This window comes from Lactuca saligna, chromosome 2, assembly GCF_052625555.1.
Source record: "Lactuca saligna cultivar CGN05327 chromosome 2, ASM5262555v1, whole genome shotgun sequence".
Classification (NCBI taxonomy): Eukaryota; Viridiplantae; Streptophyta; class Magnoliopsida; order Asterales; family Asteraceae; genus Lactuca; species Lactuca saligna.
Genome location: NC_136418.1, coordinates 176,660,296 through 176,682,345, shown reverse-complemented (window position 1 = coordinate 176,682,345; position 22,050 = coordinate 176,660,296). Strand labels below are relative to the sequence as shown.

General features: G+C 34.5%; 2 protein-coding genes across 3 annotated transcripts; both read right to left on the bottom strand.

The window, feature by feature from the left end:
* Positions 1-1,966: 1,966 nt before the first annotated feature.
* On the bottom strand, positions 1,967-3,579 carry LOC145029373 (uncharacterized). Its single transcript, XM_078977925.1, has 2 exons — positions 3,538-3,579; positions 1,967-2,522 (listed from the first exon to the last, which is right to left on the bottom strand). Exon 2 carries the CDS (start codon positions 2,508-2,510, stop codon positions 2,004-2,006), a length of 507 nt encoding a protein of 168 aa, XP_078834051.1. The 5' UTR covers positions 2,511-2,522; positions 3,538-3,579; the 3' UTR covers positions 1,967-2,003.
* Positions 3,580-19,826: 16,247 nt separating this feature from the next.
* On the bottom strand, positions 19,827-21,483 carry LOC145032946 (uncharacterized). Of its 2 annotated transcripts, XM_078981911.1 has the most exons (3): positions 21,416-21,483; positions 21,219-21,268; positions 19,827-20,730 (listed from the first exon to the last, which is right to left on the bottom strand). In XM_078981911.1, the coding sequence occupies exon 3, from the start codon at positions 20,719-20,721 to the stop codon at positions 20,035-20,037; it is 687 nt and encodes a 228-aa protein (XP_078838037.1). In that variant the 5' UTR covers positions 20,722-20,730; positions 21,219-21,268; positions 21,416-21,483; the 3' UTR covers positions 19,827-20,034. The 2 variants fall into 2 exon arrangements, with proteins under 2 accessions (XP_078838037.1, XP_078838038.1); XM_078981912.1 differs by lacking the exon at positions 21,219-21,268 and having other exon boundaries at positions 21,416-21,475.
* Positions 21,484-22,050: the final 567 nt, after the last annotated feature.

Genomic DNA, 22,050 nt, shown 5'->3' with positions numbered 1-22,050 from the left:
TATATCTTTTTTTTTTAATTTAATTTTTTTTATTAAGTTATTATATCCAACAAATTAATTGTTTTGACTTCGGGATAATGAAATGCTTGTCAGTTGATTACTAGTATATGGTAAAGAGACCAACTAATGAAGTCCAATGGAAAATATGTGAAATGATGTCCTAGATGTATGCATGGATAAACTAGTTAAAAACTAAACGAAAGCTTCTCTTATCATATCCAGGTTCCGATCCTCGGACTTGTGGATTATACACCCACCATGCTTCCATTGCGCCACTATGATTATTGAATTAATTTTTACGAAGTAAATTATAAACCTATGTAGTTGCTCGATATTGAATTCCCTAACCTTGTATACCAACGTGTTATAAATGAACATGGTAAAATACAAATAATAATAATATACTCTAATATTTTTTCTCTTAAAGAAAAACTCTTAATCAACCAATGATCTAATTTAGGGTGTACTTACATACTTATTTTACCGTAAATTTGAATAAGTTTTTATTTTTATTTTTATTTTTCATAGATATAAATCTATGATACTAATAAGAAAGATGATAGGTTGATTTATGTATTCACCGTTTAAAGTTTACCTAACTTATTATTCCTTCAAATTAGGGTTTTGTTCAAGAACAACAAGTGGAAAACTTTTTGATTAGTTTCAAACTTCTTCGTGCTAAATTTAAGGTTGTATTTGTTGGTTTTGTGTATTAGCATGTTTTGTATAATAGAATAATCTATAAAACATACATATGTAGCTCATTTAGATGCATATATTATTTTGAATATGAAGAACCCATTCAAAACCGATGATCATATTCGAAACTCATCCATGTTAGAAATGGTGCATAGATCCAAAGTTTCAAAATCATGTCGAATTTTTTCCATTCAGGATCCTAAGGTTTTGGGGCCGATTCTTTTTAGGTGTCATTTATGTTTTCAATAACATCAAACCCAATGCAATGAAAGGATGAGATCCCCCGTCACACGTCATAGAAGAGGCGATCGAGATCTAGCATAAGAGGTATGTAGGATTTGATGTTGGTGACACTGAAAACCTAGTCAGAGTGATATGACGTGCTCATCATGTTGATCCAAAGGGAGAAGAGAGCATGTAAAAATGGTGTTAGCACGAGGAAGGATGCGGCCAAGATAGAGGATGATTTTTACGAGAGAAAAAAGAAAAGAAGGATCGAACAATCTTTGATGCAATATTGATTATAGTGTTTCTCATCATCTTTAAACATAATTGTACAATACAATGTATACTTGTATCAATATAAGGCCAAAGGGTTGGCTATATTAGGTTGACATGGGATCCAAAAGTGAGCCTCACTCATGAAAGTGATTAATTCATAACATTTTTTTTTCTATACACAATAATTTATGTTTGAAAGGGTTGTAGAGTACAACATTTTAAAATACATTTTTTTTTGTGTATAGAAGAAATTTGTTGTATACAAATCATCTATAAATATATGTATTCTAACTATGTGCTCCTTCGAGAAAATTGACAATGAAGTTTAATTATTAAATTCAACATCAGTTGTTGGAAATATAACGAGCTCTCAGAAATTAAGTAACTTTTTCTCCTCCAAATAAAACTACTTATTATTTATATGTAGGCCAAAGTATATAAATGTATTTATTCCTAAAGGTTTTAGCAATAAATTGTAAGAAATTAGCATAATATTAAAAAGCTCGACATGTATAGTACACCTTAAAGAATGGAAATTTTTTTTGGGACCTCAACCAACCGATACTGCTCAACGTAATATAAATGTCAATTAGTCAATTGGATCAAACACGGGAGATTACTATGTTATAGAGGAAAGAGAAAAAAAATCAATAATCATAAATCATATATAGTGTTATAATATGTCTTAATCTCATTCATTTATTGCATGTTGTGTCTTATTCATATTAAAAACATAAAATTATATAACTTGTTCACTCCCTTTAGTATATAGTCGGATAACTAGCTATAATCTTGATCTTGAGTTAATCATCATCTATCTCTTCAATTTTGTAAATCCAACTATAGTTCTCTGATTGTTGAATATTTAATGATGATTGTGCAGGAGTCGTATTGTTGACTATAGATCCAGAACTAGAAGTACTTGATTGGTTGATCCTACTACACTCAATCTCCACATTTTGTAACCCATCAACATGATCAGATGCAATTGGCAATGATCTAGCCACACTAGAAAGATCAAACGAACTTTGATCAGGGGTTTGTTGTGTGTAAAGAGTAGATGGTGGATCTTGATGAATAATTTCTTGTAATAGAAAGATTTGTTTTGTTGGAAATGCACCCTCAAGAGCAGATTTGATTCCTTCAGGAGATTGAGAAGTACTTATGACGGTGACTTCCCCGTTGTTAGCATTCACTGCTACTACTAAAACATCATCAAGCTCAAAAAGTGTCTCTTTGACTTTTCGTACGAATCGATCACAGGTATTAAACGAATCAATTTGAAAAGTATATTTAACTGGAAATGTCATGTTTGATGTTTTCTGAAAAGGTAACACAAACCATTAAAATATAAAACATACATCTATATTAACTACGGGTGAGCATAGGCAAGTACCCGCCATATTTGATTGGAACTGGAACCGGAACTGGCGGTTCCTACAAAGTTGGAACTGGTGATACCGGTTTCTAAAATATTGGAACCAGAACCGGAACCGGCGGGTAGCGGTTCCAAAACGGGTACCCGGTTCATTAGTTTTTTAGACTTTTAATATCTTAAAAAAACCTATATATTTTCCATACTTACAAAAAAATAATTATCAATAAAATCAAACAAGTCATTCATTAAGCATCAAGAAGTAAGAATTGAACGATAATTGTAACATAACTCTAAAAAGCATGTGTGACCCATTTAAATAGAAAATTAATCATACAAACGTACTAACATTTTTTGTGTGTAGACATCAATTTGATGCTAAATTTGAAACTAATTAATTTACATCACAGATAACAATTACACAATAACAAATTAAACTATTCAATAAATCTTTCATAACTGTGTAAGTCGTTTAAATTACTATATATATATATATATATATATATATATATATATATATATATATATATATATATATATATATATATATATATATATATATATTACCGACGGTTACCCAGCGGTTAACGGTTCCAAAAAACAAAGAACCATAATCGGAACCGTATAAGGCGGTTCCAAATCTTTGGGAACTGCAACCGGAACCGCCTAAGGCGATTCCGGTTCCAGAACCGGTGATTCCATGGCAATTCCGGTTCCTAAAGCGGGTACTTTGTTCACATGCTCACCCCTAATATTAACCAAACAAATTATAAGGAACGTTTTAAAACAAAGTTAGTTTTTTTAGTTCTAAAACAAAGTTGAATAGACATTAATCAAATTCTTTTTTAAACATCTTGAACACAGAAAATAACCAAGATTTTTATTTAAATGTAGAATATTCCTTGTACACAAGGTTTAAGAAAATAAAAAATAATCATAATTAGTTAAAGGGCATTACTTACAACTATCTCTTTCAACTTCGAGTAATTGGTGGTAGAGTCACTTTTGTTTTGAAGGTAGTTAGATTTATTCAAACAAGGGTGCTGTATATATAAGGTGAGTTTAGTTTGTGTTTTCAATAGGATATATTACATTTTAAAAAACAAATATATTTATGTTAACTAATCATTTATTGAAATATTTGTTTTTCATTATATCCAATATTTGTTTTCATATTGGTTTCGGTTTATGTGGCATGTATAAAATACAAACAAAAATTTAATGTTTATTTTAATAAAATAACAATGGATTTGGAATTTTAAATGTTGTGTGGAACTAGGAAAAAATAAATCAAACAAAAGAATATAAAACTATTGTTGTAGTTTTTTTTTACAGATTTCCATTTTATATTAAATTATGTTCGACATAAAATTTTGTTCTTCAAGAAGATATTGGGAAGATGTGTGGGCTGGGGATGTTCCTTTAAGACATGGGCTGGTGACATTCCATATTGGTAGTTAGTAGCACCTATGAGGAATATTAGACGATAGAGAGAAGTAAATATACATTAGGCGGACAATATATGAAAATGACTTGCAAGGACAATGTACTGTGGCGCTCATTTAAACTACCGGGTGAATCCTTTAGAGTTAGGCCATTTGGAGTACTTACAATGTAAGTGTTCATGGTCACGGTTGCAAGCCACCACAATCATGCACACTGCACACCATCCCAATGCACCAATTGTGTTTTCAAATTAAATCTCAAAAAACTCTCTTGTTAATAAGCTTTTTCCAATAATCTCTACTAAATTTGTAAAAAAAAAAAAAAAAAAAAAACGTTCTTTTATCTATACTAGATTAATACCTACAACACATACATACATGATACAAAAGATAATACACACAAACATATACTTGGCCACATCTCACTTACATGGCATCCTACTTGGCTTAATTATGTCACATGCGCTTCGGACATGACATGGGTGACCGGTTACGAAGGGCAAAACCTGATAAAAGTCAAATAATGCTTAATTTTATTCTGACTTTTTTTCTCTAACGTCTTGCTAGTTTGGGGTTTCTATATAATCTCATTGTTCTAAATTTTTTTGATAAAATCCATTTATGACAAAAACTTCTCAAATACAAACATAAATTTGAACGTAGGGTAAACCATATTTTTTTCTCAAACTTAAGGGATTTTGTGTATTTTAAAAATAAATCATACAAGGTTTCAATCTAAATGACAACAACATTTTAGTAGAGAATGGTGTGCTATAATGCAATCTACATAAGTATTGTGTTAAAGAAAATTTTCAAGTACGTTTTAAATCATTTATTATTTAAGTTTGATGTTTGAATTCATAGTTAAAATTCATCACAATTTATGTATTAGAGTGAATTGGATGCTTGTACTTTGTTTAGAATGGGAGAGAATAACCTTAGAAATCAACAAACATTATTATGGTCTTTTAACAACATATGCATATAATTAGGTCTTCTCATGAGCTTAAGGTTGTTCCTTATAGCTGTAAGCATTTTGAGAGGAATGACTCTCTGATACCCACAAGAGGCAAAGAGATACAATAAATAGAATATGAAGTTACACACAGAACCATATAGAAGATAAGTATTACAAAAAAAACACTACTTACTTGTGTTACATCTAATATCCCCCTTCAAGCTGAATGATGGAGGACCAATGGTGAGCAAGCCTCAGAAGAACTCAAATTGGTGATAAGGAAGGATCTTGGTGAAGATGTCAGCTACTTGAATCTTGGTAGAAACAAACTTAGTCTGAAGCTTCCCGAAAGAGACAAGCTCTCGAATAAAGTGGTAGTTAAGTTCAATGTGTTTCATACGCTTATGAGAGACAGGATTCTGTGTGAGGAACAAGGAACTTTTGTTGTCGCATAGTAAAGTGGGGTGAGTAGCCAGAAGAGCATGGAGCTCACACAACAGGTGAGTGAGCCAAACGAGTTCAGCAACAGTGTTCGCCATCGCCCGATACTAAGATTCACAACTAGAGTAGGAGATGGTGGGTTGTTTCTTAGCACTCCACGAGATAAGATTACTGCCTAAGAAGATGGAGTAGCCATAAGTGGAACGCCGCATCTCAAGACAGCAACGTAGTCAGCGTCTGAAAACCGGAGGAGAGTAGAGGGAACCTTTCGATGAGAGAAGGTAAGGCCAAAGGATACGGTGCCCTTGACATAGCGAAGGATCCATACGAAACTTTGAAAATGCGAGATGGTCAGTGCTTGAAGAAACTGGCTGACTTGATTTATAGCATATGAGATATCGGGTCGTGTAATCGTCAGATACTGAAGTGCACCAACAAGAGAGCGATAGTGAGTATGGTCACAATAAGGGTCGCCGGTAGTGACAAAGACCGCATTTGGTGCAAGAGGAGTGGTGGCCAATTTAGAATCTAGCATGTCGGCTCACTTGAGGATGTCATGAGCGTATTTGGATTGAACAAGAAACATGCCATCATCAGTGTAAGTAACTTCAAGGCCAAAGAAATAGTTCAAACGACCGAGATCTTTGATGGCAAACTCGAGATGCAATTTCTCAAAAAAACGAATGGATTACAGATTCCTGATTACCTGTGAGGATCAAGTCATCAAAATAGACAAGAAAATTAATGCAAGCATCTCTTTTGAACACAAAAAAAGAAGGATCATCTCGACTACACATAAACCCATTTGCCACCAAGATCATGCTAAGCCGATGAAACCATACATGCGGGGTCTGCTTGAGGCCGTAGAGAGCTTTGTTCAAATGACCTACATGATTAGGAAATTTTGCATTGTGAAAAAATGGTGGTTGCTCTATGTACACAGGTTCATCTAAGGAGCCGTTCAGAAAAAAGCATTATTGACATCGAGTTGGTGAAAATCCCATTTGTGCACAACAGCGAGAGATAAGACGGCGCAAAAAGTGGACGCCTTAACCACGGGAATAAATGTATGAGAGTAGTCTAATCTCGGAATTTGGATGAAACCTTAAGCAACAAGACGGGATTTGTGATGATCCAACAATTCGTCAGCGAGATATTTGGTGCGAAAGATCCATTTACTGCCGACAACATTGAGATTCTGGGAACGAGAAACTAGGGTAAAAGTGTTGTGGCAACGTAGAGCTTCAAGTTCATCTTTCATGGCCTACACCCAGTGAGGAGTACGAGCAATAGTTTTGTACCTTTTGGGGTCATTAGAAGTGTGAAGTCTGCAAGAAGCCCATGAGACAGGGATCTGGCCATGTCCGCTCGATGTTTTAGTTTAATAATGCCAGCTTTTGCCTATGTGATCATCGGGTGAGCAAGTGGAACAGGTAGAGTTGGCACTGGTGAAGCATCTGATGGTAGTGAGGCAGCTGATGGCGGACTGCTAGTATGAGCAGCATTGGTCGCAGACAAGTCAACACTTGCAGTGGATGAAGTATCATTGGTGTCAGAGTAAGTAGTATCATCGTCAGAGAAGGGAACACCAGTGGGATCCACGTTGGATTTGGATCGGAAGCATCGGAAGATGTGGGTGGATCGACACAGAGATTACATGGAGATAAGGAGGTAGAACGTGTTGATGTTGTGGTGATGGGACGTAATATAGGAGCTCGGAACGATGCATCGTGAAAGTAGGTGAGAGTGAGCATATGTGCAGAAGAAGCCATAGTGTTGTCGATTAATGGAATGGAGGTTTCATCAAACCTAGCATGCCTTGTGATAAAAATTCATTGGGTAGTCGGCTCCAAACATTGAAAACCCTTATATTGAGAACAATGTCCAATAAACACACAAGGAAGGTTGCATGGAGACAACTTATAATCCGCATAGTCTCATAAGTACGGGTAAACCCGACACCTGAATGGGAGAAAGTGAGCATAAGAGGGTGGTGTACCATAAAGCAACTCATACAGGGTTTTGGTACATAAGACGAATGAGGGTAGTCGACTAATAATGTAAACAGTGGAATTGAATGTATGAACCCAATACTCAGGAGGAATTTTGCCATTAAACATCATTGCAAGACCAGTTTCGACAATATGTCGATGCTTATGTTCCACCCTACCATTTTAAGTGGGAGTGTAGGGCAAGAGACGTGATGAAACGTGCCATTATGGTCAAGTAAACACCGGAACTTGCGATTCAAGAACTCTGTGCCACCATCACTTTGCAAACACTTTTACTTTGGTGCTAAATTAAGTATGTACAAACTTGAGAAACACATCCAATATATCACAAAACCCGAACTTGGTCTTTAGGGGTAGAACCACGTAAAGCGAGAAATGTTATCCACAAATGAAACATAATAACGATAAGAGTCAACAAAACAAACTGGGGATGGGCACTATAGGTCAAGTGTATAATATCCAAAACTTTCATAGCACGTTTATAATTTTTTACAAAAGGTAACCATTGTACCTTCGCCATCTGACAAGAAGAGCACATGGAAGGTTTAGGTAAAATGGAGGTATGTAACTTCCCAAAAATCAAGGATAAAAATTTCATTTTTTAACATATAGATTCAAACATCCATTTTAATTTATTAGAACATTAAGGTATTCCAAGTTAAAACAATTATCAGAGTGATTCCCAAAACCATAAGTTGTGGAAAAACATAGGTGTGTACACTGCGATCAATATGGGCTCTTCCTTTCGAACTAGAGGTACCTGAAACACAAACTAAAACAGTAAGCACAAAGCTTAGTGAGTTTCCCCCACCAAATCACATACAACATAAACATACTTTCAGACATATATGGGTGCCCGACCTACCCTGTCGAGCATATATGGGTGCTCGACCTACCGTGTCAGGTATATCGGGTTGCCCGACCTACCCTGCCAAGCATATCTGGGTGCCCGACTACCATCCGGTCTATTTTAACTGGTTACGAGGTCTATTTCACCCCTACCACAACCAAATAATAACATACATAAATCACATGATCATCAAACAATACATGAACAATGATAATTATCACACTGACAACCATCACATTATACAATAAATAAAGGGTCGGCCTTGGTGCCTTCGACCCGTAACATTCATGAAGGGAGACTTACCTCGAATATACAAGATCACCAAAAGAAATCCTTAGATGATGCCCTCACAACTTCCCGAGCTATTAATACCAATATAACACCTAATTAGCAATTAGGTTCCAAACTATGATCCATAATCCATTATTAGGGTAAAATGACTGTTTTACCCCTAACTCAACTTGAACCAAAACTAAAGCCCAATCCTAAAACTAGAAGATCCATAAAAGCCCACTAATGGCCTAATTTTCTAAATTAGGCCCAACCATCATATAGGCCTTATCCTAAAGCCTAATAATTCCTTATCCAATAATAAATCTCAAATGGCCCAAAGGCCCAAACAACAAGGCCCACAACCAAAGTTAAATCCAAGCCCAACAACCAAACACTCCACTGATTAGAAGAAGATGATGCATTCCCTGGGGGACCGATGGGCACTCTTGTCCTGACCGAGGATCGCGAATGCTTGTCGGAATGCACCACGTTCCTGAGATGAGTGCGTGGTGTTCCCGACCTTTGACCAAAAATTCACCCTAAGGTCTTAATACCTTATGCCATGACGCCAAAATTCAGAATATCGGAACCTCAAAGACTTAATCCATAAAGTCAAATGCTTTAGCCTTTACATGGCTAAAAAGGTCCAATGATGATTTTAAGCACTTAAACTTCATAAAGTGACCAATAACTCAAGCATGGGAGGACTTAATGCATCAAGACTCCAACTTTATATCAAATCCAACTCAAAAAAGGCAAGATCTAGAATCCTAGGCTCTTGGAGTGACCCAAACTCACAAAGAGCCTCAAAAGACCATAACATGCATGTTTTAATCCCTAACTTAGATCTTATGATAAAGAAACATCATGATGAGAGCTTTATACCTTTAGTGGCTTGCAATTGTGATGAAGAATCTGGATCTAGAAGCTTAACTCCAACCAAGGCTTGATTACCTAGTTTCTTCTTCTTCAAGGTACAAAACGTAACAACTCACGACCCAAGTAAATCCATGTCAGAAAACCATCAAGGTTACGACTTTACAACTCCAAAGGCTAGATCTATCTGAATAAATCTTGGTTCCGAAAGCTCCAAGCCAATAAATGACTCTTCCAGAAATCCCTTCTTCTTCCTCAAGCACCAAAACACACTCAAACCACAATAAAGCTCGAGAAATACTCAAATGGAGGCTAGGATTTCTTTCTTAGGGTTAGATATGATAGAGTCTGAAAGAAAGGAGGGTTGGAGGTGAGTTAAGGTTTTTAAATAGGGTCCACGACCCTAAATTAGGGTTTAATCTGGCCTGACGAACACAGCGCGTTCCCTTGGGGAATGCAGGGTATTCCCAAATGCTCCCACGTCCAAATTCCTATGTACGTCATACGTACCACCCTTGTACGCCATGCATACCCGGTATGGTCCAAACCCTTCTAAGTTCAAATGATCATAAATTTTGTATCCCTTATCCGTTTTCAATATCCTTTATATCCACGGAAAGGTAACAAGAAGACCTACACGTATATCAAGTTTATTCAGCCTAAAATCCATCAGAACTAAACTCCAAAATTCATAAAAGGCCCGAACCAATGAATTAACGATACCCTTAGGCTCTAAAACACAAACTGAACTCTATCATCACATAACCAACACCACCCACATCCAAATGGGTCTAAACCTTTCTTTCCCAATGCCCTAAGCCTTATGGTAACTGATGATCGGGCCACGGTCCCAAATAATGAAGCGATTAGAAACTGGGCGTTACAACTCCCCCTCACTTTAATCCTTTTTCGTCCTTGAAATCATTCCTTACCATCCCCAGCAATCCCGACAGCTTGAGGGACACAATCACAACCTTGAGCATACAAAAAACTTCCCAAAGAAACCGAAACCAACCCAAGAAGAACTTTCCAACCGAAGAAAATAAACTTTGAGCACCCAAAGGAAACCACTTCTTCCCTTCCCGAAACCTGGAATCTACATTGGTCTAACTCCCGTCAGACCAACCACGCTGAAATAACTCCATGCCAAATTCCAAACAAACAATAGACCAAACGTAACACTTCCAAACCTGATCATCTCGACGCTACTAACAGGAAAATTTTATTGACCATAACTAGATGTAGAACTCCCATACTTAACAGATGGCTCAGATAATCCTTCGAGTAGAAGACACATCCCTAAAACGGTTAGACTCAAGAGAGAGTTGCGTAATAGGTTCAAATCAATTACTCTAAGATTATTTAATCCCACTGAAAGAGGCTAAGGATTCTCCGATCAACAAGCTACCACACACAAGAATCCCAAATCACTAGTACTGGTCAAGGAACATCAAACCGCCTTCTAGCTGCTTTCCAAAGCAGCCCAGAACTCCCTTGTTTCAACTATCTAAAATACCAGACTCCCACCTGGTTTCTGAGCCAAAAGACACTCAGACAGTCTCCCTACACGACTTCCGAAAGAAAACCTCGACTGGCAATAATTACCCGAACCATCACGACACCAACCTGATGCTAAACTGAACGCTATATGACCAACTATAGTCTTATCTCATACCCAGTCTCCTGTAACCATCCAATTCCTAATTCCAAACATGTTGTGGCCCTCGCATAGCCTTGCGAACAGACTCACCTTGGCCTAAACCATCTGAAGAAATATATGAGCAAATCACAGATTTGCCACAATCTCACCCCTGTACAGGGGACCGATGAATGCTATGGGCCACCCCGTAGTCTTACAACATTTCCTACACTAACTGACCAATAGTGAATGTTACGGGCCACCCCTACAGTCTTACAATACTTCTATACTAGTTGCTAACTAACGAATGCTACAGGCCACCCATCAATCTTACATCACTTCCACCTTGCCACAACTGTCGCCCAAAGCCTTATCGCTAATCAATCAATTCGAGCAAATCTAGAGTCGAGCACGCACTTGACCCAACACCCAAGTTGAACTTGAGTCATGACTAGAGTCGAGCACGCACTTGACCCAACACCCAAAGCCTGCTATCGAGCACCAAGAAGATGTGAACCTAATGGTGGGAAGTTTCCTGAACTCCCAACTCACACGATCCTCAATCCAGATAGTCACTTGGGCCGCCTTCCTCCTCGATGGGGATGCAAAACTCATCCTAGTTTCATACCTTCTTCTGTCCTGAATACCTGAACGATTATCCACCATTTTGACTTAACTAAGTCCTCACAACACACGCGAATTGAAGGATTTCTAATCCATATTACCCTCCAATGATCGATCTGCTGACAACCGATGCTTACCAATGCTAGTGTTCCATCACTATCCACCCCAAAGACCGTACAAACCCTAAAGACCATCTGAACACTTCTCGAATCCCAACAACATTGATAACCCTGGATCCTTAAAATTATATCACACTCTAATATTGATGTCCCGAAGACGAATGCTACAACCTGAACCTCAACAATAAACCACTTCCCTCGGCACCCCCAAAAGCCAATCCGCACACTAATGCTAAAATTACTGAATCCTAGCAATACTGGATAACTAAACCGCTGAATCCTGACCATAAACCTTCCATATAATGCGCTAGAACCAGTCTCGACTACAAACCAAGATAAAATCGAACACTCCAAACCCTTTATAAGAGAAACAACCCTTCACTAAACCACTAATCATTCATGGCATGCAAATGGCATATAACTTTTCTTGAAGATATAACCCAAACATAAACAGAGAAATAAACCAAAGATACGCATACCCAAACCGATGTAAGATTCCAAACAACAAAATTTAGACAAAACCAAAAAGAAAGCAAAAGATACATACCCGCAACATCACCTACTGGAGTCCTAACCTCCTCTATCTGACACTACAAATCCTGATTCCTCTTCGCTAGGGCTCCTGCCCAACCCTCTCGTCCATCGTTGATCCTCAAAGTAGTCGGAGAAGGTGCACTCATTGCTCCACCCGGCAACATCGGACAGTCGGCCTTCTTGTGGCCCACCTGATAGCAGCGGAAACATAATGGGGTTACACCCCTGAGGATAATCCCTGCTGACGTGGCTAACGATGCCGTACTTGTAGCAGCCCAAACCCCTGGAATGACAAACTCCATCGTGTGGTTTCCCACACGTGCCGCACTGAGCCCGACTCTGTTGGCCTCTCTAATGTTGATCAGAAGTCTTGGGTCTCTTCCCGGGACCCTCTATTGTATGCAATTGATCGAATCCCCTCTTCCTGAGGTGCTCCAAATCGATCTCCCACACTCGGGCTATAGAAACCATATCATTCAGGGTCTCTCACTCTGAACACAAACTCCCTGATGTCATCCTGCAGCATATCATGATATCTCACCTTCTTTATTTCCTCATCTGATGCATACTGCGGTACCAATAAAGCCCTCTCCCGGAACATGGCAGTGATCTTTGCCATAGTCTCAGTAGTTTGGCAGACATCCAGAAACTCTCGCGCCAACTGTTTCATCTCAATCGTCGGTGCAAATTCATCTCAAAACCTGGTCGAGAAGTCATCCCATTACATAGCATCAACATCATCATCACCTAACTCACTACCAACCTCTTGATGGGTTTTGAGCACTCTAACAACCTTAAGGTTCACATACAGCCCTAAATGTTTTGGATCTATGTTTTCTTAATTATACATGCAATTTGATTTTCCAAAGCATTATCCTAACTAGCATACAAAACATGGGTTCTTGTATATCAAAAATTAATTAGATGACTTACCTCTTGTTGTAGCTAGTTGACTTGAGCCTTTAAGAGCCTAGCACCCCAAATGTGATGTCTCAAATGCTTCACAAAACACCACCAACAATGGAGGACTTGAGCGAGGGTAACTTGCACACAAAATCAGCTATAGCTCTTCCAAATATCACTAGTGTCGATTTTAGGAGCTTAGGGACTTCTTACATAGTGTGTCAAAGTCTAAGGTTACATCCATGTAAATCCTAATGGACATGACCTTTCATATTACTTAGGATCCATAGGTTAAACCTCCATGGACTATCCATGGACTACTATATTGGTTTAGCCCATCCTAAATAACCATAGGCCCACACCATAAGAATCATTGATGTGACATCCCCAAAATCACGGCCATAAAAGACCGTTTTCATTTATGTTTTTAAAATAATTTCAGAGTAAATCCTCTTGATTTAAAAGAGTTGCAGAATGTGCCCAAAAACAAAATATGATAAAATAATACTTATCAAAGCATTTCATAAAGAAATGTATTTTCATTATATAATCAAAACTCGGGATGTAATGTTCCGATACAGACACAAAAGCATAAACAACAAAAGATAGACCATACAATAGTTACATATAACAACTGGTCTAATAAACAAAATAACTTGATGATTCATCCATCTTATGACCTCGCGCCACTACCCGTAATACAAATAAATTGAGTGGGTCAGACTTGGGAGCCTGGTGAGCATATAGGGTTTTCAACCCGCAACAAATAATTATATTTACTTTTACCAACCAACAATAATCCGATTACCCATTCCCGTTATCCTCACTTTACGTCCCTAAAACAACATCTATCTCAAAGGACCTAACCTAGGATTTTCATCGGGACGGACATTACTGCAAAGGGGTTTCCTCAACAATAGATGTCCTAAAGGCAACCATGAGGGGGATAGAGTACACCGGTGAACACATCGTTCATAATACCTACAGGTTATGAGCTTGCTAGCGTTCCACAGGACTGTCTAGAAAGAGTCTGTGGTCGTTATCCATACTCCGCTGAATAACTAGATCAACAACAACAACAACATTGAGGCCTCTCATCTGTTTATCACACATCAACTATCTACCCATGTTCTACCCAACATATTAGTAGATAAAAATATATATTTTTATACATAGTTTAAAACTTGTATAACATTCTCATTCAATACATATTCCAAACAACAGATGAGACACATACACATAACACATATATCATAGAGAATAAATCATATCTATGAGATAGAAGAAAGTGAATATACATTCACACATATAACCAACAAAATATACACATAACACATATTTCATATAAAATACTTCGTAACTATGCGTTAGAAGAAAATAACTACACACTCACTTGATCAGAAGATGATCGGACAGCACTACGACTTGTAAAAGTAGTATTCTTCGGTAGATATGGAAGATCTTCACAAAAACCGGGCTTCTCGCGGGCAGAGCTTCGGGGCTCGGGAATGATATTGGGGATTCGAGGTATAATTTGCACGCAAAACGAGGCAAAAACGCGAGAGAAAGAAAGAAAATAGCAGCTGAAACTCGGCAGCCTCGACTTACTTTTATAGGGGGCTGGATCCTCGATTTACTCTAGGCGTAAATCCTAGTTACGTTGGGCGTAACCCGGATAAGGTCGCTGACTCCCCCCATTTGGATAATAACGGAATTTATAATTAAATTTATTATTTTAATTATTCAATAAACTTCAAAAATTCATGTATTCCTCATACGAACTCCGTTTTCGACGTAGGTGAGACTATGCTCTACAACTTTCATTTAGACTCTGTCGGCTAATTTTGAATTTATTTTTTATTATTTATTTTTAGTAGGCTGGTACAGGAAAATTCTGTTATAAATTCATAACTTCTTCATCTGACGTCCGTTTTCGTCTGTCTTTTTACCGTTCGACTACTATCGACGAGATCTTGTATTCTCATTTCCGTTTTCGTCTGTCTTTTTACCGTTCGACTACTATCGACGAGATCTTGTATTCTCATTTAGATTGTGTCAGCTAAAAACCGCTCAATCTCAAATCGAGTATTCGGGCTGCATACCGCTAAGTCGAAACTTCGAAAAATCATAACTTCCTCATACGAAGTCAGATTTGGGCGTTCTTTTTATTCACGCTCTCAGTTTAACGTATTCTAAGACTTTCATTTACATTACTAAGGCTAAATATCACTCTATCGTAAATTCACTATTTACATCATTCAGCGTTGCCAGTTCTATCGCGAAACTTCGACATGTAATAACTTCTTTGTTATAACTCAGATTTCGCCATTCTTTATATCTATGGAATCCTTGTTTCAACCACTGCATCTTCATGCAAAGATATCGAGCTTATCTCACACTTTAATTTTGACGCGTATTTTATTCTTAATTCATTAAATTATAATAATTCAGAAAATAAACACATAAATTACATAATACTCAAATATTTCATCATTAATACTTTAAAAAGAGTTACAAGGGTTAACTTAGGCTATTACATCAACAATCATGCCTAACCTGGAAACGTGGACGTTACAATTCTCTCCCCTTAGGATGATTCTGTCTCCGGAATCACACATCAACAAACAAATGCGGATAGCGACTCAACATGTCACTCTCCGTTTCCTAGGTGAGATTTGGTCCATTCATATATTTCCAACGAACAAGCACTAATTCGACCATCTTGCATCGAAGCTTCTTAGTCTTTCGGTTAATAATTACCTCTGGTTCTTCAATTAACCTCTTATTTTCATCAATTCTCAACTCTGAAAATGGAATCATGTCGGGAACTTCTCTCGTGAACTTCCTCAAATAACACACATGAAAAGTGTTATGAATACCATTCAGTTCTTCGGGTAATTCGAGCTTGTAAGCTTGGTTCCCAATCCTTTGAAGAACTTTAAACGGTCCAATAAACCTTGGACTCAACTTTCCCTTTTTACTAAATCTTATAAGTCCTTTCCACGGCGAGACTTTAAGCAAAATCGAATCTCCAACTTCAAAGGTTATCAGTCTTCTTTCAGAGTTGAGAATGAGAATGATATACAGGTTAATTCGGTTAATTAAGTTAAATAAATATCAAACATGTATAGCATTCTCATTCAATACATATGTAGGGTGGGTATTGTATGGTCAACTGGTCATGCCCGTTTTTTTTTTCTTTTATATTAAAACAATCAAAATAAACAAAGAAAATGTAAAAAAAGAAATAACAAGGGCAAAATAGTCTTTTCATATTTATTTGGACCAAATTCATGGAAAAGTTTTTATTTTGGACCTTCCATGCAACTCGAAAATTTTTTGGACCCTATCCAAAGTTTTTTGCAAACCACAAGGACTAAATTTGCAGTTTTGTTATATTTTAATTAAATTAATATTACAATTCAGTTTTTGCATTTATCACTTTTAACTATTTACACAATATTATTTGGTTTTTTAAATGGAAATAAAACTTATATTTAAGTTGACATTGTAATGCGCAAAAACACATATATAGTTTAAGTCTTTACAAATATATGTTTTTTTAAAAAATAATAATAATGTTGTTAAATTTGATATAATAATTTGTATACTAAATTGATATAATATATTGATTATTTTGAATTATATGAAAATCTATACATTTATTATAACTTCATAATCTAAATTGTTTAAATGACTTCTACATGCGAGTTACACATGAATAAAATTAAATATAATATATGGTTTAATGTTATTTATAATTGTTATTTTGAATTAATTTTTTAAAATATATTTGCTTAATGCTTTAATTTATATCATTATAACTATTTAAAATATCAAACATAATTTTTTGATTTTAAAGGTAACAATATAATCATTTGTATAGAGTTAATTTTAACTGTTATTATTATAAGTTATTTTAAGCTACTTATTTGAAAACTTTTAACGATTATAAAAGTATCTTTATAAAATGTTTTAGTTAAATTTGAGATTACAATTTAGTTTTTGCATTTATTATTACAATTTATCACCTATAACTATTTACAAAATAATCTTTGGTTTTATAGGTGGAAACAAAGATTTATATTTAAGTTGACATTGTAATATTATATTTAAGTTAACAATTTAATTATTTTGTCCAAACTCTTCAAAGGTTGTAGCTTTAAACTGATAATGGTTTACATATAACAACATATTAAATCTAATAAATTAAATATAATATATTAAAGTTAAAGATATAACTTTATAAGTAGAAGTAAATATATTATTTTAAAATTGAAATTTAATTTATTTATGATTACAGTTTAAGTTTGATATTTATTTAACCTTATTAACCAACTTATAATCATTATTAGAAAGACACTACAATTTATCACTTTTAAATATTTACAAAATATTCTTTGGGTTGTTTAAGTTAAACTAAAATTTATATTTAAGTTGACCCTGAAATATTATATTTAAATTAATAATTTAAGTATTTTACACAAATTATTCCAAAATTATATCTGTAAAACGATAATGATTTACATCCAACAATATATTAAAATTAATAAATTAAATATAATATGTTAAGAGATAAAAAACATAACTTTATAAATAGAAGTAAATATATTATTTTAATATTGAAATTTAGTTTATATATGACTACACTTTAGGTTTAATATTTATTTAACCTAATTAACCAAATTATAGTTATTATTAGAAAGAAATTGAAAAATCATGGGAGTTTCAAATGAATATAATGAAAGGAAAAATGCATGTGAATTTCAAATGAATGCGGTAAAGGGATAAATGTTTCCTTTATAAGTATATATGATGATATAGATATAGATATAGATAGATTATCAACCACTGTTTGTAATGTAACATAATTTAATTTATAACTTTATGTTATTTTTAATTATTATTATAAATTAATTTAAAAACAACTTAATTGAGTTTTAGTTATTATAAAAAATAGTTTTTAGATATCTTTTAGTTAATTCGACTTTTAGATTTAATATTTTTATATTTATCGAATCTAATAATTTTCTTTTAACTATTTTAAAAAATATATGTTGAATTTTTAAAACTTTATTTGATATTTTAGTTTAGGTTTTAATTTACACTATATTTTTCATTTTATTTAATATTTAATTGAAGTTATGTATTTAACATTATATTGAAGTCAACAAATTTAGTATATTATATTAATAATTCAAGAAATCTTCTATTTATGATAATGTTTATAAGTAACAACATATTTAAGTTAATAAATTAAGTAAATTATATGGAAATATGAAGAATTTGGAGTTTGTGAGTGAAAGAAAAAAATACTTCATTTATAGTATTGGATGAATAGAATAGGAAGTTACAAACGGAACCCTATAGATGAAAAGTATTACAAAAAACACGTTCCATCTAATACATTTGCTCTTTACAAACAGTTAGTCAAATTTGAAGCGGTGTTTTTGCTTTTAAAAAACATTAATTATTATGTTTTTTACAAAATATGCACAAAATATAAATTGTAGTTGTTAACCGTAGGGGGATGGTTTGAAAGTATTGTACCTGGTAGATTGGGTTTTAGTTTTATTAGGGGTGAGCAAAAACCGAACCGACTAAAGAAAAACCGACAAAACCACAATAAACCGCAACCGAAAAACCGAAACCGATGCAAAAACCAATGGTGCGGATTTAATTTTAGCAAAAACCGAGGTTAACAGTGCGGTGCGGTTTTTATCCTAAAAACCGGTCCATCAAAACCGAACCGCACCACAAGCGTGTATAGTAATAAATCAATCAATGTATATTATATACATTCTATTTAAAATAGTTATAAACGACAATATATTTATTATATGTTTATTTTGTGTTTGTATAAAACTATATGGGGTGCAAAAAAATGTTTTATTGTTAGCCAAACGTACTAATCGATTACATGTAATAAACTTGTAGCAAATTAAGTCAAAATCAACCAACCTTCAATCATTAATTAGTTTGTGAGAGTGGTCACAAGTTGTATTTTAAGCGACTTACAATTTTTTATTATGTAATTTTGTTTTGAGCTGAAAATGAATGTATTAAAAAAAACAGAACAATACAAGTTTATATGCACATGGTTTTTAGTTCTTACAGTTTAAAAAAACCGCACAAAAAAACCTTAAAAAAAAAACTGCACCAAATTCTTAACACGGTTTAAAAACCGAAACCGCACCGATACAAACCGAAACCGCATTTTAAAACCGAAAAACCGAACCATTGCAAAACTGCACCCAACGGTTTTAAGAATGCAAAAACCGCACCATGCGGTTTGCGGTTCGGTTTGGTCTGAAAACCACACCAAACCGCACCATGCTAGGTTTTATAACCATTTGTCCTAGCTAGGCAAGCTTAAATTTGTATGTCATAGTTTGTGTAAAGCCATATGTGTCGATTGATCTCTCACTCGAAGGCATACAAAATTAAGTGATACGTTTAAGCAAAAGTCACACCACATACTACTTGCATATCTCTTACAATAGAATTGTTTGTATGTACGTATTAGAATACTTTATAACTTTCTTTTACCATGTAAACCTTTGAGAACCAGGTAATGTTTGAACAAAAACAAATATAAAATGTATATATTGAAAGGAAAAAGTATCAAACAACCATTAATAGCTGAAACTAAACAACCCACTCATTACAAGTATAAGATCAAAAATATAATAAGAATTGAAATACATGGAATATAACAAAAGAAAAATAAATGGATCTAATACAAGACAACAAAATATGAAACATAGACAAATATACTTACTAGCTCAAAGAATGGTGCAACAGCCATGTGGATCATCATACCTTGAACTTCTTGGGACACCATATAACTCAGCAGGATGCCCATAAACATAATTTTCAGTTGTAGGAATGAGTGGGGCTGATGGCTTAGTAGTATTTGGGGGAGGTGGTGTCAATGGAGGACCATATTCAAAACCATCATATTTAACATGAACATCATTAGGATCATCACGAACATTGTGAATTAAAGATGACCTAGAGGTAGATGGTTGATCATTATCACGATTAGTGAAGTTCATCTTAATAGTATTTGATTGAGTGAATTCCATAGTTTTTAATCCTTTGGCATGTGACATTGTCACAAATGCTTTAGCTATATCATGAACATCAGCAGTACCTAGAGGAGTTACAAAAGAAACAGGAGTTTGACGACTAATATTCATCAAATTATCTGGGTTGTTAAAACCAGGCAATTGATTTGGATGTTCTAGTGACAAAATGATATTTTTCTTTCGAAAGGTTTGAGTAAAAGCAAATTTGATTACTTCAGGGTGTTTAGCAGTTGAGATGGTGAATTTCCCCATTTCGGGGTTCATTGCTAACAATTTGACACCTCCAATATCACGGAGTGTCTTCTTCACCTGATGTATGTGTCCTTCACAGTTACAGAACGGATCGATTTGAAGAACAATTGTCATTGGAGTGGTCGTCATTGATGCTTGCTGTAAATATAATAAATTGCATTCGAATCATACGAGGAGTTTCATATCAGAAAATTAAATAACAATCCTCAAACATATAATTAATTAGTCTCCGATCAGAACAATATGATCTGAAGTTTGACTTCCTAAACACACCTCGCCCACAAACAAATAAATACAAGTTATAATGAATGATTAAATATATCAACATCGATAAACGAGACGATTAAACAGTGTTTTCCTATAAATTAAACACCAATTGACACCAAAACCATTAAACGTTAGATAAACAAATTATAAGTGATTGATTAAGAAAGGCATAGATGAAGATAATTAGCTGTTAATCAGTTGACAACAAATTATATTGAGATAATGCCACAGATCATTGAATAAATAAAAAAGTCTATTATAACTTGGAGTACCATAATAACTATATATAAAATGAATGGATAAATAAATAAAAGAAATATTGAAGTGAAAAAGATTAAAAGAGGAGTTCTTGATCAAACCGGAAAACTAAGTACTCAATGCTAATCGACGAAGGATGAAGATGAAATTTCTGCACGATTTTGAAATGTTATATTAATAGGAATATTAATTTAAAAACAATAATTAAATGTAAGTATGTGTATGAAAAATCAAGAAAAAGATAAAAATGTAATGAAATAAAGTGATAAAATGATCTAAAAGTATTAAGAATACTTACAAATATCTATGCAGCCAGCAACGGAGAGATGTTTTCGACGAAGAAAGAAGATCTATTTTGGTGTGAGGGAAAAAGATAAGAAATGATCCAAGAAATGTGCAGTTTATATAGGGAAGAAGTGAATAGATTGGTCCTTACGTGTTAGCTATGGTCAACATTTTTAATTATTTTATAACTTGGTATCATCATAAGAGATGTTGATTCTTTTTATAAGTTAACGGTTAACCTAGTTCTAGAGGGTCTTGATGTATTTATCAATAACGCCAAGGATTCAAAAGGAAAATTATTTAAAAAGAAAATTAGTTCACATTAAAATCCAATATGTTGAAGAAAGTGGACAAGAAAAATAAAGAGGCTTCAAAGGAAAAATGCTTTGTGGAGGTAACCCCGTAGGAGAAAATATTGATAATTAAACTAGTTTAAATTGTTTAATGAAATGGCATTATAGTAATTAGTGTTTTAAGTAAGGCAATTGTTTCCAAAACCAATATATATATATATATATATATATATATATATATATATATATATATATATATATATATATATATATATATATATATATATATATATATATGAAGATCGTACACTACTTGCAAACATGTATTTAGGGTTTGATTGATTGATTTTTGATT

Excerpts from the sequence above, each read along its gene's own strand:
- LOC145029373 (XM_078977925.1), bottom strand. The coding sequence starts at position 2,510 with ATGACATTTCCAGTTAAATATACTTTTCAAATTGATTCGTTTAATACC.
- LOC145032946 (XM_078981911.1), bottom strand. The coding sequence starts at position 20,721 with ATGACGACCACTCCAATGACAATTGTTCTTCAAATCGATCCGTTCTGT.